At 43.2% G+C, this 17058-nt stretch overlaps 1 protein-coding gene across 1 annotated transcript in view; it reads right to left on the bottom strand.

Annotated features, from left to right (window-relative positions):
* Positions 1–17058, bottom strand: part of TMEM59L (transmembrane protein 59 like) — a 120739-nt gene that overhangs the window by 54561 nt on the left and 49120 nt on the right. The window contains exon 5 of the mRNA XM_073548022.1: positions 16214–16322. Within this exon, the coding sequence (XP_073404123.1) occupies positions 16214–16322 (109 nt within the window). The remainder of the gene's footprint in view (positions 1–16213; positions 16323–17058) is intronic.

Genomic DNA, 17058 nt, shown 5'->3' on the forward strand with positions numbered 1-17058 from the left:
GATGGCGAATATGTATGATGGGTATATGGGCATGGAACTATGGGATGGAGAATATGTATGATGGGTATATGGGCATGGGACTATGGGATGGAGAATATGTATGATGGGTATATGGGCATGGGACTATGGGATAGAGGATGTGTGATGGGTATATGGGCACTCGACTATGGGATGGAGGATATGTATGATGGGTATATGGGCTCGGGCCTATGGGATCGTGGATATGTATGATGGGTATATGGGCACGGGACTATGGGATGGAGGATAATTATAATTTTCTATAACTAACCACAGTTAGTTACTATGCCCGGGCAGCGCCGGGCTCTTCAGCTAGTCTAATATATAAAGCTCAAGTGTGTGTATGTGTATGTGTGTATGTCCGGGATTGACTTCCGCACCGTCGCAGCTAAAGCCACAAAATTTGGCACAGTCACACACCTGGACCCCCAGAGTGTCCCAAGCTATGTGGTGAGGCGAAATTTTAACCCCGCACGTTCCAATTCACCAAACAATTTTTCCCTATCAAGCCCCGCCCCTCATTATGATGTCATAATGGTTGCCATGGCGACACTGATGTCATCATAGGTTGCAAGCCCCGCCACTCATTATGATGTCATAATGGTTGACCATGGGATGGAGGATGTGTGATGGGTGTATGGGCACTGGATTATGGGATGGAGGATATGTATGATGGGTATATGGGCACAGGACTATGGGATGGAGGATGTGTGATGGGTATATGGGCACTGGACTATGGGATGGAGGATATGTATGATGGGTATATGGGCACGGGACTATGGGATGGCAGATTTGTAAGATGGGTATATGGACACGGGACTATGGGATGGAGGATATGTATGATGGGTATATGGGCATGGGACTAAGATGAAGGATGTGTGATGGGTATATGGGCACTCGACTATAGGATGGCGAATATGTATGATGGGTATATGGGCATGGGACTATGGGATGGAGAACATGTATGATGGGTATATGGGCACGGGACTATGGGATGGTGAATATGTATGATGGGTATTTGGGCACGGGACTATGGGATGGAGAATATGTATGATGGGTATATGGGCATGGGACTATGGGATGGAGGATGTGTGATGGGTATATGGGCACTCGACTATGGGATGGAGGATATGTATGATGGGTATATGGGCATGGGCCTATGGAATGGTGGATATGTATGATGGGTATATGGGCACGGGACTATGGGATGGAGGATAATTATAATTTTCTATAACTAACCACAGTTAGTTACTATGCCCGGGCAGCGCCGGGCTCTTCAGCTAGTATATATATATATTTGCAAGTTCAAATCACCCCTTTTTCCCCTCAGTAAAAATTAGGAGATAAAAAATTACACATATTTTTGTCTCTTCTTGCGATGCTGTCCTCCTGTGCTTCATGTGGATGACACATCTTACGTCATCCACAAAGTGTTCCCGTTCACGCTTCTGTGCAGGCGCACTTCTCTCTGCCCTGACGAGGGCAGATCAAAGTACAGCAGTGCGCATTTGCCGATACTCTTTTCACCTTTCTTGGCACATGTGCACTAAAAAACTTTCCTCTACTCTCAGCAGAGCAGAGAGAAGTGCGTGAACGGAAACATTGTGTGGATGGCGTAGGATGCCAGAGCCCCTTAACACATACCACAATTCATGAGGCACAGATACGGCAGAGAAATATAGGTATAGTACAATGACAAATATTTCACTTCTTACATTACATGAGTAATATCTACTGCAAATTCTACAGTTGCTCAGAAACCAGCAAATCCTCGCAGAACACAGTGCGTGTGCTGGGGGGATTCAAAAGTCTGCAGTCACACAGAGTGACACACATAGTCACTGCAGACTTATCATTTTAAACCAGACAGTATAGTCTCCCATGAAAAAAGAGGGGGAGATGCCAGCGCTGCTTGTGGTCAGAACGTAATACATAAAGTGTGAAAACACACATTGGTTTCTATCTGTATTCAAAAATGAGACATTTAGCAAAAAATTGATCAATTGTTTGAGCTACCCCGCCACGTCAAGGCAGTCTCGTATGGGGAGTCCTACTCTACGTTTTTTATGTTCGCTGTGCCATTGCGGCCTCCTAAATGTATAAAAGCAAGACCTCATTACATGCACACTGTACCTCAAGCATTTCAGAATCGCTCCTATGGCACCAGAGAGGACAAGCGCAGATAAAGGTTAGCCAGGTCCATGCAGACATTTCAGGTCCAACCTCCACACTGCCTGACCAGCACCACAGATAAAGGACGATCCAGGCCCAGATACAGGTGCGTAATCAAATAAAGCCTAGGGCAGGGCAGGGCCGCTGTTAATGTGAACAGCAGCCTAGATCAATCACTAAGAAAACAGAAAGAATAGCGTACATGACCCAGCGCGCACGGCTACAGTGGTGGTCAGCCACAAAACCAATATCAAGAAAAAAGAGGGGGAGAAGCCTGCGCTGCTTGCGATGCTGTCCTCCTGTGCTTCATGTGGATGACACATCTTACGTCATCCACAAAGTGTTCCCGTTCACGCTTCTGTGCAGGCGCACTTCTCTCTGCCCTGACGAGGGCAGATCAAAGTACAGCAGTGCGCATTTGCCGATACTCTTTTCACCTTTCTTGGCACATGTGCACTAAAAAACTTTCCTCTACTCTCAGCAGGGCAGAGAGAAGTGCGTGAACGGAAACATTGTGTGGATGGCGTAGGATGCCAGAGCCCCTTATCACATACCACAATTCATGAGGCACAGATACGGCAGAGAAATATAGGTATAGTACAATGACAAATATTTCACTTCTTACATTACATGAGTAATATCTACTGCAAATTCTACAGTTGCTCAGAAACCAGCAAATCCTCGCAGAACACAGTGCGTGTGCTGGGGGGATTCAAAAGTCTGCAGTCACACAGAGTGACACACATAGTCACTGCAGACTTATCATTTTAAACCAGACAGTATAGTCTCCCATACAGTATTATGGGCACCACATAGTCCTTCATACAGTATTATGGGCACCACATAGTCCTCCATACAGTATTATGGGTATCACATAGTCCTTGAAACAGTATTGTGGGCAAGACATAGTGCTCCATATAGTATAATGGCCAGCACATATTCCTCCATACAATATTATGGGCACCGCATAGTGCTCTATACAATATTATGGGCACCATATAATCCTCCATGCAGTATAATAGCTCCACATAGTCCGCCATACAGTATTATGGGCATCACATAGTCCTTCATACAGTATTATGGGCACCACATAGTCCCCCATACAGTATTATGGGCACCACATAGTCCTCCATACAGTATTATGGGTATCACATAGTCCTTGAAACAGTATTGTCGGCACGACATAGTGCTCCATATAGTATAATGGCCAGGACATATTTCTTCATACAATATTATGGGCACCACATAGTGCTCCATACAATATTATGGGCACCATATAATCCTCCATGCAGTATAATGGCTCCACATAGTCCATCATACAGTATTATGGGCACCACATAGTCCTCCATACAGTATTATAGGCACCACATAGTCCTCCATACAGTATAATGCTCCATGCAGTGTAATGGGCCCCCTTATAATGCTCCAATCATTATATTGGACCCCATATAATGCTCTACACAGTATAATGGACCATATATAATGCTACATATACTATATTGGGTCCCCTATAATGATCTATACAGTATAATGGGCCCCATACAATGCTTCACACATACCGAATAAATAATCAAATACTCACCTCTCTCCGTTCCCTGCTGCTCCAGTCTCTTCAGCGTTTTCTGTCTCTCTGCACTGCTCGGCACAGAGGGGCGCGATGTGCTGAGACGTCACAGAGGTGAGTATTTGAAACAAAGATGCGAGGGGGAAGACCAGCATTGGCATGCTGGTGTCCCCCAGATGGCGAGTAGCCCCCCCCATTTGTCCAAGGTCCCGTCACTTGCCCGAGTGCACCCTGTAGGACGCATCATCCACACAAAGCACAGAAGGACAATGGCTTCGCAAGAAGAGAGAAGACATCGGTCCATTGGACCTGACTGCCTCGTAGGTGAGTATAATGAAAGGTCTTTTGTTTGCCCTGCAGTGTGAATTGGAGTTATATGTGCAGCATTATAGAAAGCTGAAAAGTTGTGGCCGCAGGTCCTATTGGAAAAAACTGAAGACAGGTCCCCATTAATTAAATGGTGTAACGAGAGAATGAAATCAAAATGCCACAATTGCAGTTTTTCATTTTTTGAGAAAACACAAAAAACTGTAATAACACGATCAAAATATACTATGTACCGCAAAGTGATGTGGCACATTTTTGAGCAAATGTTCTTCAGTACCCCCTGGAGTGATATAATGTATACCTCAATTTTTAGCGCAAATTTTGCAACATTTGAGTGGAACATGCAACTCTTTGTGATAAAAATGTGCATATGTGCATAAAATGCTAAAGATAAAAAAATAGCATAAATGGACCATGCGCACCATTTTGAACAATTTGAAGTAACAACATCAACAAACATAACGCAAGACAAAAAAAAATGCCCTGACAAATTACAGTACATGATAAATCAGGCCCTTCATGTTTTTTTTAATTGTTATCTTTGTTGCTGTGTCTATTGATGTGGTAACAGAAGTCCAGGCATTTGTTGGTAGTGTTTTCATTTTAATCATCTAGTATTTCCATCACCAATAATGCCTGATAGATATTTTACATTGAAGGGAACCTGTCACCACTTTTCTGGCCTACCAGCTAAAAATATCATTTTATTCAGTGTCAGCTATGCATTCCCTAAATATCTACATAACCCCTTGACTCCCCATGTATCACCCATAAAAACCTTTTATATTTCTCCCGCGATGTATGCTAATAGGGTCCGTCCAGTCTGATGGGGGTGGCTTCGATTCTGTCATGATCCTTATGTGTGTTCTAGTGCAGTGGTGGGATTAGTCTCCGCACCGACCTATTCCCTAGTTAGGGTTTAGGTTTAGGGCTTGCTAGGGTATTAAGGCACGCGTGCGGCGACAGGCGAGGAGCCTGTATAGGGAATGTGAGGAGTGCAGGGACACTGCCTCAGGGGAGCTTAGGAGGTCTCCACGTCCCCCATTCCCTATCGCAGGGCCCACCACTGTAATTGTTCCCTGTGTTTACCCTTATTATTTAAATTCGCCAGCTGGAGGCGCTGTATCCAGGATCACGTGTGTCATAAATTCGCCCTGCTGGAGGCGCTGTGTCCAGTCACACGTGATCATTACAGATTCACTCAGTCCTCCCCTTTCCTCAGCTGCTGCACCCAGTCCTTGTCGTTGATGATGCAGATCGCTGTGAGATATCGCGCCTGTGCAGCCAAATGGTTTCTCGCGCATGCACAGTATGCTTTGCCCAAATGTGGGCAAAGCCGAAAAGCATAAGTACGCACGCGCAAGAAACCGTTTGACTGTTTCTGTGCACTAACCCTTGTCCCCATGATGTCATTGTGTAAATCCTTATTTGTGTGTATGGCTCTCATACTTCATACTAAATTGAGATGTTTTGAAAATGTTGTTTCCATTTTCTCATCATTAACATATCATTAACATGTCTGTTGGTCCTGTGATTTACATAATTCCTTGACTTTTCTTTTTGGTATTAGATACAGAAATTGGTATTGGTATACAGTAAAAACAGGTAAAAAATGGTTCCTCCTTTTTTACCTGTTTTTACTGTTTGTTGTACTGCGAAGTGCTAACATCCCCAGCTAAGTAGCCATGCAATTATTATTGAATTGAAATAAATTCTTATAAATATATTACATACTTGTCTGTCATCCCCTTTTTAACATTTATTTAAACTGTTCATCTTGCAGTTTTATACTAACTTGAATTTGAAACACGTTGTGCTAGCACATTATTTGGTATGCTTGCCAGAAGTAACATACTGGTAGAAGGAAATATACACTCCTCAACATTGAGTTTAAAATCACAGGACCAATAGAGATGTTAATGATATGTAAATGATCAGCCACATGCACACAAATACACGCACTTACACATCTTGACATGCTATCAGTGACATTATTAACCCTCCGTCAGGCGCAATATAGATTCTCCTCAGTTCATGCGCAATGTGCCTGACAAGCACAGGTCAGAAAACCACCTATAGTAGCTACATATTTCAATTTCAGGACTATAGAAGTAGTCAGTGACCTTCATAGGAATGTATTAAAAGAGATTACACCAAATCAGATGCAAAAAAAAACATTTATTAACCATAAACTTATTAAAACTAAAAGTACCACTTTTCGGTAGTACCGCCAAATAGGCTCCAGTTATCTTTACTTAACTATTGCTTAAATATAAAATTATGGAAAAAACTTAAAGGATATTGCACTTAGATGTTACTTAATTATTTTCTACTCATCTTCAGTGGTTTCAATTGCAGCAGAAGCAGCACAGGTACACTTAGAAAAGCAAGGCTGGCAGACGAAAGTTGCATGGGAAAGGCAGATTGATTCTTTACATATTTTGCAGTCATATTTAGAAAGCCTTCTGAAACCAGATACAAATGAGCAGGTAGTACAACTGCGTCTTTTAGAAGGTGGTAGAGTCGGTGTTTGTTCTGGAACGTCCTTGGGACGATATCTCTTCAACCGGTGTTGCAGGGCAAGGGGCATTCCAACCGTCTTTGTACTTCTTAGGCTTAGCTCTCCACTCACCAGTTCATTAGCCAATTGTTTTAGGTACATTCTTCTGCGCATTTGTTTAAGTTCATTACCGAGGTAAATTACTTGTGAGTTGATGCCACCCACATTCAGCATTGTAAAGAAGATTACCATCGGCCAGCGTTTGGTATTTCGACTTACATTGAAATTGCCACACATTTGGTCAGCAGTGTCAACGCCGCTTTTGGTCAAATTATAAAAAGTTATGATTTCTGGTTTCCTTAGCTCCCCAGACTCTGGATCAATGGTGTAATCATTATGTAATGAAGAGACCAAAATCACATTTTTCCTCTCGCGTGGGATGTAAGAAACTAAAATCTTTCCATTACTGAACCCAAACATAGTGCTATACTGTTGTTTGCCTTTTGTATATAGAAAATCTGGCGGCAACTGCCTTTTGTTTTTTCTAACAGTTCCCACATATGACAGCTTTTTCGTTTTTAAAAAATCAATCAGATCAAAGTCAGTAAACCAGTTGTCAGCAGTGATATTTCGACCAGATCCAAACATTGGCTCAGCAATTCTCTTTACCACATCACTAGGCTTGTTGCTCACATTGAAAGGACCTGGTGGCTGTCTTCCACAATAAACTTCCATGTTCATAGTGTACATCATCCTTGCATCAACCATGGCAAAAATTTTAATTCCATATTTGTTTGGCTTTGATGGTATATATTGCCGAAAACCACATCTTCCACGGAAACCTGGAAGCATCTCATCAATAGTGAGGTTTTGCCCCGGGCAATAGCTTTTTTGACAATTCATAATAAATTGTTGAAATATGTCCCGAATTGGTGCAAGCTGGTCATAACCTTTTCGTTCTGTCCGGGTACTTCGATCATCGAAATGGAGGCAACGGATCAGGACTTTGAATCGTTTCAGATTCATCACAAGGCTGAATTTTTCGATGCCATCACCGTCTGTCCCCCACAGCTCCTCCAAACTTTGCCTATTTGCTCTGAAAGCACCAGCTAGGTATAACAAGCCAATAAATGCCTTGAGTTCAATCACATCAGTGTTTTTGATGTCCCTCTCTCTGGAGAATTGCTCTTTGATTGTGTCAATATACTGGTTAGTGAACCGAACAATAGTTTCCAACATGCTATCTGTAATTAGATTACTCCAACATTCCACTGCAGTTTTAGCTTTTCTAGCACTTCCAATAACTCCAGGAAGGTGTGTAATAATATTGTGGGATTCTCTGCGCTGTTTGTTCTTGGGTGCCTTTTTGTTCCACTTTGTATTTTTATCTTTGCCCAAATAATAAGCTAGATCTGTGTCTGTTTCCTCTGTATCAGTGTCATCACCATCCTGCTCTGTTCCAGAATCAGTGTTACATTCTGCTACCTCATCTTCAGATGAAATGTCACTAGATTCCTCTAAATCCTCAGTTACTGCTGGTTCTTCCTCATCATCTTCTAACAAAAAAATCTTCATTTCTTCTAAATGAAGGGGTTTAGATGAATCATACTGTTTTCTGGCCATTGCAGCAGAAAATCTGAAGCAAGAGAGAAAGAGTATGTGTTAGGGCGCAATGTGCCTTAGAAGCCACCCTCCTTTTGTCTAAGAAAACAGTACTTATGTACACTAACTTAGCATTAATCCTTCATAAAACAAGCTAAATACACAATCGTGATGAATAAAAAAAGAAAATACTAACCTTTCAATTTGTGTTGAAATCAGGCGCAATGTGCCTGAGAAGCCAAAGTGTTGATATCTGCTCACTAGAAGGTCTGCTGAGTCACTGTGATATCAGGTTTCACAGAGCCTGTAGAGTCAGGAGATAACTAGGAGGGGTGGGGTTTTCTGATAAGTGGGCAAGGAGAGAGATGGGAAACTAATTACTGTGTGCCTGTCAGATCTATTGCGCCTGACGGAGGGTTAATGGTTGCCTGGGGAATGTTCTACTACACCAAATGTTCTTGGGCATGCAAATCATCAAGATACACTGCTGGGGGGCGTGGCCTAGCAGAGCATGGTGCTGGTCACATAATTCAGGAGCTCTGATGACTTCAGGCGGTGAAGCGGCTCACACATCTTACCGGCAGTTCCTTCAGCGGTGAATCTTTCTCCAGGCACTTAGTATCACCCTGGGATCAGATGAGGCGGTCCAAAACCGGGCTCCGGAGCTCCCCCAGAGAGGTATCTGACTTCTTTGCCAGAGGCTCCAGGCTGGAGAGGAGTTCTAAGATGGCTGCTGCCTCCCCTCATGTTGCAAAGTCTGCAGGATCAGCATGTTCTGCTACTTCCTCTGCCTCAAGCAGAGAAGGCTCCATGTAGACTGCGGGGACTGTGGAAATGGCAAGCCTTGACAACCAGCCTGTCACAAAGGAGGAGATGAAATCCCTCTTTGCAGCTTTCAGGAAATCTATGCAAAATGATATAAAGAGCATGTTGGCAGAGCTGAAGGGGGAAGTAGGAGCTATAGGAAACCGCACAGATCATTTAGAGAACAAAATGGAGGAGTTAACAGGGTCCCACAATGCACTGATAGATGAGCATGAGGAGCTTAAAGCTGAAGTCCGCAAGTTAACATCTAAAATGCTGGACCTGGAGGACAGATCCAGGAGAAACAATGTTAGAATAAGAGGAAAACCAGAAGAAATACGTGATAAAGATTTGCTCCCCCTGTTACAGGACTTTATTCAAGCTGTTGTGCCTGAAGCAGAAGGGAGAGATATCTTAGTGGACCGGATTCACAGAATCCCTAAGCCTCGAGGACTTAACCCTTCGATTCCCAGAGATACTATTGCCCGCATTCACTTCTATAAAACAAAGGAGGCCTTCCTGCTTGGTTTAAAGAAGAAACCTTCCCTACCAGACAGATTTGCTCGCCTTTCGGTATTCCCAGACCTCTCAGCTGGCACGCTGGCGAGGAGGAGAGAATTCACCCCTTTTACAAAGATTCTACGGGATAAAGGCATTATATATCGTTGGGATTTCCCTATCAAGCTCATTGTCAGTAAAAATGGTAACACTCGGGTTTGTTTCTCTACTGCTCAACTTGGGAAAGTGTTTGAGGACTGGGCTATTCCACCCCCTCTGCCATCTTCCTTGGATAAAGGTTCACCCCAAAACAGGAGAATTAACCCTGAATGGTTTAAAGCTTGAAGTTCCCATAACTTTCGCCTTTTGAGGTTGTCGTCTCCATTTTTCTGGATTTTTTTTGTTTCTGCAGAGGGTGCTGGCTACTAAATTTTGTGGCCGCATCCAGCCCACCTGTAGTTCCTGCCCCACGAGCGTCTTTTTTTCGCTCTTACTGCTTTGACTGCTTGTCAGTCCTTGTGTAGCTCCGTCATGTTATGTGAGGAGCAACTTGTTTCTCAGTTTTTCTTTAATTGTTATGTCATGTTATTTGTTGATAGGTCTTGCCTGTTTGTACCGTTTCTTTCTGCAGGGTTAATACTCCAAAGGAAGCAGATTCTCGGCTATCACAGCCACTTCTGGCCTTACATACCATGGGTTTAAAGGTATTGTCTCTAAATGTAAAGGGATTAAATTCTCCGCATAAAAGGTCATGGGTCTGGAAGGAGGCAGGGAAGGCGAGTAGTGATGTTTTGTGCATTCAAGAATCACATTTATTAGCCCAGGATAATGGTAGAATGAAAAAATGTTAATTATCCTCATCAGTTTTTTGCCAATAATGTCCAAAAAAGGGCGGGTGTGGGAATCCTCATTAAAAGCTCTGTAGCCTTTCAAGGGTGGTGGGGGACATTGAGGGGAGATATGTCATTTTAATTGATCTACTAAACAATGTGCAATATACCATTGCTTCAGTGTATGCTCCCAATGTGGGCCAGTTGAGATTCATACGTAAATTTTTGGAGACTTTTAGGGGAATAGCAAAGGGTTCCTCAGTGATATGCGGAGACTTTAATGTCCCTATGTGTAAATTCCTAGATTGTTCCCACCAAGCCCCGGCCAGAGAAGAGATGGGCCACCTGATCCGTGAGTTTCGTTTTCATGATATATGGCGATATGCTCATGCAGGAGAGAGAGACTACTCTTTTCACTCCCTAAGGTTTAATACCTACTCTAGAATAAATTATATCTTAGTAGATGATTCGTTACTGTTGGGTTGTGACCAGATTAACATTGGCCCCATTATGTGGTCAGACCACGCGCCCGTTATATTAACAATTTCAGACGGGGGTCCTACCCGGTCTCCTTCCAAATGGAAACTGAATGATTATATCCTCACTAACCAAGATACCAGCGATGAAATCACTCGGCAATTAAAAGAATTTTTTGCCATTAATGATAACCAAATGGTCCCGGATGAAACTCTTTGGGCGGCCCATAAAGCCTTTGCTAGAAGTGTCCTCATCAAAATTGCAGCAATGGAGAAAAGGGAAAGGTTAAAAACATTTAATGATATTTTGCCTAAACTCCAGCTCCTGGAAAGGGCAAACAAGGCCCACCCCTCTGACATTTTCCTTGACTCTATTAGAGGTCTGAGAGATCAGCTGAGATCAATTATGCTGTATTCCTATGAAAAAAATCTAAAAAAGCTTAAATCCAAATTCTATAGCTTGGGTGATAGAGCTGGTAGGGTCCTAGCAAGTCGAATGAAGAAAAGGGAGGCTCGGATGGCCATTCCCTTTTTGATTAAGCACGACGGGTCCAAAGTTTTAAACCCTACTCATATAGCTAGTGAGTTTAAAGAATACTATTCCCAACTATATAATCTCAAGTCAGATCCTAAAACACACCAGCCCACGAAGGGTGAAATTTCTTCTTTCCTTGCTAAACTAAATTTGCCCAGACTTTCCCCCACGGCTCTGGCTGCTCTTAATGCCCCCCTTACTGAGGAGGAAGTAGTTTGGGTTATTAAATCCTCTAAGAGACTTTCTGCCCCCGGGCCAGATGGTTTTTCTAATTCTTACTACCGCCAGTTTGCGCACATCTTGGCTCCATTTTTGGTTAGAACGTTCTCACTATGGAGGGACTCATCTGATATCCAATCTGAAGGCTTGGCTGCGACAATCACTACTATTCCTAAACCGGGGAAGCCTCCAACCTCTCCTGGTAACTTCAGACTTATCTCTCTTTTGAATTGTGATGTGAAGTTATATGCAAAAGTCTGGGCTAATAGACTCCTCTCAGTTTTGCCGGCCCTGGTCTCCCCTGACCAAGTGGGATTTGTCCCAGGGAGGCAGGCTAGAGATGGCACTAGAAGAGTGATTGATTTGATGGATTTTCTTGAGTCCAGTGGTACCCCCGGTGTATTCCTGTCTCTAGATGCGGAAAAAGCGTTTGACAGGGTACACTGGGGCTATGTGGATGCCGTTTTGGACACATTTGGTTTCTCTGGTAATATAAAGGGTGCTATTATGGCCTTATACAAAAAACCAAATGCTTCGGTCTGTGCAGCTGGCTTCTATTCTGATAGATTTGACCCGACTAATGGGACCCGCCAGGGTTGCCCCCTTTCCCCTATCATTTTTGCTTTAGTCATGGAGCCCCTGGCGGAGACCATTAGGCTCAACCCAGAAATCTCTGGAGTTAAAATAGGCCCTGTAGAGCATAAGATCGGTCTATATGCAGACAATGTAATTCTCTCTTGCACTGATAGTGAAAGATCATTGATAGGGATCAAAAACGCTCTCCTTGAATTTTCTAAGATTTCATATTACAAGCTAAACGAAGGAAAATCGGTTCTCTTCTCGGTTAATGTTCCACCATCTGTAGAAATAGAATCTCCTCACTTGTCCCATATATTTGGGCCCGGGACGGCTTCTCGTACCTAGGACTAAGGATTTGTAAACTTTCCAATATTGTCAAACAGAATTTTAATACTCTGCTTGATTCCATTCGAAAGGACATAGACAATCAAATACATTTACCCCTTTCCTGGATGGCGCGCATTCAGATTAAGATGATGTTCCTACCAAAAATTATTTATTTATTCTGTTGTCTTCCCTTGAGGTTCCCCAAGAGGTTTCTCTCTCTTCTGCAGGCAGTTGTGAGCAGATTTATTTGGGCAGGAAAGAAACCTGGGTTGGTATGTCTACCTTATTTTATAGTTATTCACATGGTGGTCTGGGGGTCCCGAATTTTTATTTGTACCATAAAGCAGCAGTTCTAGAGGCATTAGGGAGTGGTATGATGATTCTAGTACTCACAAATGGGTGCTGGTGGAGAAATACTTGGCCCCGCGTGGGACTTTGAGATTTCTACTGGAGGCAAAAGTGCTTGGTTCCCTTGCCCCCTCTCTTCCCTTGCAGACAATGAAAGTGGCATTTTCTTACTGGTCTGATCTGGTCTCTTCTCGTCAGGTGATCAAATTTGAGTCTATCTCTATTAGAGCCTCGGAGCTTCATGTGGATGGCCTCACGTTAGGCAATTGGGTGAGGAATGGTATTGTGGTCATGAAAGATATCCTCTTAATTCAGGAGTTGAAACCTTTCTCTGTCCTAAAGGATGAATTTGGCCTTCACAGAAATAACTTCTACCAGTACCTGCAAATTCGGCATTTTTTAAATTCATGTGTATTTCCCTTATCCTGCCATAATGCTGTTTGCTCACCAATACAGCGTTTTTTTAGTTCTTCCTCCTCTCAAAAACACGGCCTCTCGGTAGTATATAAAGTGTTTAATTCCCCCGGTAATGGTCCTAAACAAGCGTATATGAGGCGCTGGGAAGGGGCTCTTGCTTTCTCCTCAACCCCGGACCAATGGTGGTCCGCTTCTGGCGACTTGCAGAAATATTCCTCTTGTATCAATCATCTTGAGCAGCTTAAGAAAGTTCACTTTGACTGGTATTACACCCCGCTGAAGATTTCCAAATTCCGTGGTTCCTATCCCCGATCCTGCTGGAAGGGCTGCTCGGGTGTTGGTTCCCTAGGGCACATGCGGTGGGATTGCCCGCTCATCCGGCCTTTTTGGGAAGAAGTGTCTAACATTATTACCTCAGTTATAGGCCTGGCTGGAAGTTTGAGCGGTCCGCTAGCGGTTTTGGGGATCGGTTTACATATATTCCCTGGCGATTTGAGAACAATTGTATCACACATTCTAATAGCAGCACGTATGTGTCTGGCAGACCACTGGAGAGAAATAACTATCCCCTCTAAATTGGAAATTATCCAAAAAATCAATAAACATTACCAATACGAGCTCCTTCTGACCTCAGATATGTTTACCAAAAATAAAATAAGGAATCGCTGGTTCCCCTGGGTGGTGTCCAAATTCTCGTCCTTCCAGTCCTGATTGGTGGACCTGTGATCTTATTACCTATCATCCCTACCCTTGCTTCCTATGTTGTACATTGTATCCCCTAACCCTACTATGCAGAATTTTCAGCTGTTATCTGTTTTTACTTTGAATTTTATTGTCCTGCTGTTATAGAACAAATTTTTCAACTGTCCGCATGTTTGTTGCGGTGTATAATCTGTTTTATATAAAATCTTAATAAAAATTATTGATATAAAGATACACTGCTGGCAGCTCCCTTTGCAATTACCAACCAATCAGCTACAAGAGACAAGTTCGGAGATGGCAGCATGTTTAGGCCACATTGGTTGCTCACAGTAGCACAAGGAAAATTCGACCTGGTGTTGTCATGTTTTAAAAATGGCTCCTGGGACACTTTGGAGAAATGTTTGTATGACTGATTCCATGACCAAATCAATGTAATGCTGAGTTTTTAGTGTACCTGGAATTAAGTCTATAGCAGCCTGGCTACAATACCTTAATGTCATCCCACATAATGATTCAGTCTCCATTGCTGTTTTCCTCTGCACTATTGTAGCCTTTTGGAGTGTTGGCATGAGGTCAATGGAACACCTATAGCCTGACTTGTAGCCAAATGCTATGCAAAAGCCTTCTGATGGATTGTATAGATACTGTTTTACATCATAGGCTTGTTATTTGGAATACAATTTAATTTGCAGTATAGAATGGAACAGTCAAAGAATCGATAGTATGATCATTTCTACAAAGTTTCCCAAATGTTTTTCAATATAACACCAAGCCGCATGTTGCTTGTGCAACATGCCGCATAGCCTAAATGTGCTACGATCGCCTGCAGTATTTCTGGACTTGAGAACAAGATACGGTATGCTACCATTCAGGAAAGGTCATGCATATTTCGGAAAGACAGTGCTGAACCACATAGTGTATCCATCACAGCAGCATGGCTTTGCAGAAGGAAGGACCCAGGGGCGTAACTACCACGGTTGCAGAAGTCACCACTGCGACCGGGCCTGGGGGGAGTCAGGGGCCCGGCAGGCATATCTCCCAACCGTCCCGATTCTCACGGGACAGTCCCGTTTTTGACCCCATCCCCACCCATGTCCCGTCCGGGAGTCTATTTTTCCCGCACTGCACTGAGCCGCCACACCCCCCATGCACCCCATCCTTGCCCTCCCGCAGAGACCCACTGCACTGACAGCAGCCCCACACAGCCTGCAATGACGTCACTAGGCTGTTTTCTCTAATGTGCGCACAGGACTTGTGATGAGGTCACAGGAGGGTAGAAGTCAGGGATCACATGATCAGGAGCCTCGGTGTCTGCAGGACTCTGCTGTGCTGGTTGTCATGGTGCTGGATGAGGTAAAGTTTATGTGTGGAGTCAGGAGGGGTTTAAAGTGTGGATGTAGCAGAGCTGTGTGGGCACAATTTTGGACGGAGCAGAGCCGTGTGTGTATGAGGTGTACGGAGCGGAGCCGCGCATGTACGAGGTGTGCGGAGTGGAGCCGCGCATGTACGAGGTGTGCGGAGCGGAGCCGCGAGTGTACGAGGTGTGCGGAGTGGAGCCACGAGTGTACGAGGTGTACGGAGCGGAGCCACGCATGTACGAGGTGTACGGAGCGGAGATGTGCGTGTATTTTGGCATGGGGGGGCCCCATTTGAAAGTTCGCACCGGGAACCATAACTTTGTAGTTACGCCACTGGAAGGACCTTTTATCAATTTTAAAAAAAATGGTAAAGAAGACGGAGGACTGTTGAGCTGCCAAAATCCTACATCAGACAAGAATGGAACAACATTCCTTACCCAAAACTCCAGCAATTGGTCTTCTCATATCACAGACGTTTACAGATTGTTTTAAAAAGGGAATACTCTTCAATGGTTAACATGGTCTTATCCCAATTTTTGGAAACATGCTGCTGCTTCAGATTCTAAATGAATTATTTTTTCAAATGAAATGGAAAAATGTCTTTCAACTTCTGATTTGTGTTCTATGTTATGTTGTGAATAAAATATGCCTGTAAGAGATTTCTAAATCATTGCATTTTTGTTTTCTTTATATTTCACACAAGGTCCCAAGTTTTTGGAGTTGGGGTGGTACATGTCTATTGATCCTGTGATTTCCAGAACTCCCAGACATTTTCTTCTTGGTGGTGCAATTTCAATATTGGGGAGTGTAGAAGGGAGTATTTGTTTGAGTTCGGTTACCATAGAGATTGCACATAATGTATATGAATTTACAGAATAAAAAAAATATAGCTTTTAAACATCAATGTGAAAAATCACTGGAATGTAATATCCTGTACCTGTGTGTGGTTTTAGGGAGTTAAATCGTGAAGAAAGCCAAGTCTTATCAGTGACCTCAGATCTTGGAGCTTGAACCTCAAGCACTGGGTATTCCACTTCTGGCTGTGACTGAAATATAATTGAAGAGGTGGATACAATAAAGTTAATAGTGAATTTAAAGAGGACTTTTCAGTAACTTACTTTTATTTTAAACTTTATAGCGCAATAAAAAGGGGCTGAAGTGCTGATTAACCCCTTTACGGTCAGGTGCCGCACCGCTACCAGCACTTTAACTCTGTAAATGCTGCGATCGAAATCACAGTATTTACAGAGCATGCTGAGGAAAGAAGCCCCCCTGCCCTTGGATCAGCGCCCCCCACAACGTCATCACAAGGGCCCAATCATTGCTCTGGTGACCTGATGTCGTCATGATAACATGCGGGTCACCAGAGTTAGCAAACTTTCTAGATCATGCTCAGTGCATGATCTAAGAAGTTTGCCTGTCAGTGCAATGCTGACAGTTTTATACAGCATAGGAATGCTCCCACATTCCTATGCTTTACAAGTGATCAGACTGCCAAAAGTGAAAGTCCCATAGTGAGAAAAAAGTGAAAAAAAAATTCAATAGTAATTAAAATCACTAATATATATATATATATATGCTCAAAGTTTGGGTGAAGCCGTTTATTGTTAAACTACTGTGTCTTCTCTTTTTAAATCATAATGGCAACCCAAAACATCCAAATGACCTTGATCAAAAGTTCACATGACCTGGTGATTTTGGCCTGATAACATGCACAAAAGTTGGCACAAATGGGTTTGAATGGCTACTAAAGGTAGCATCCTCACCTGTGACCTGTTTGCT

Source organism: Dendrobates tinctorius, unplaced genomic scaffold (genome assembly GCF_039654945.1).
Source record: "Dendrobates tinctorius isolate UK_male_01 unplaced genomic scaffold, ASM3965494v1 ptg000011l, whole genome shotgun sequence".
NCBI lineage: Eukaryota > Metazoa > Chordata > Amphibia > Anura > Dendrobatidae > Dendrobates > Dendrobates tinctorius.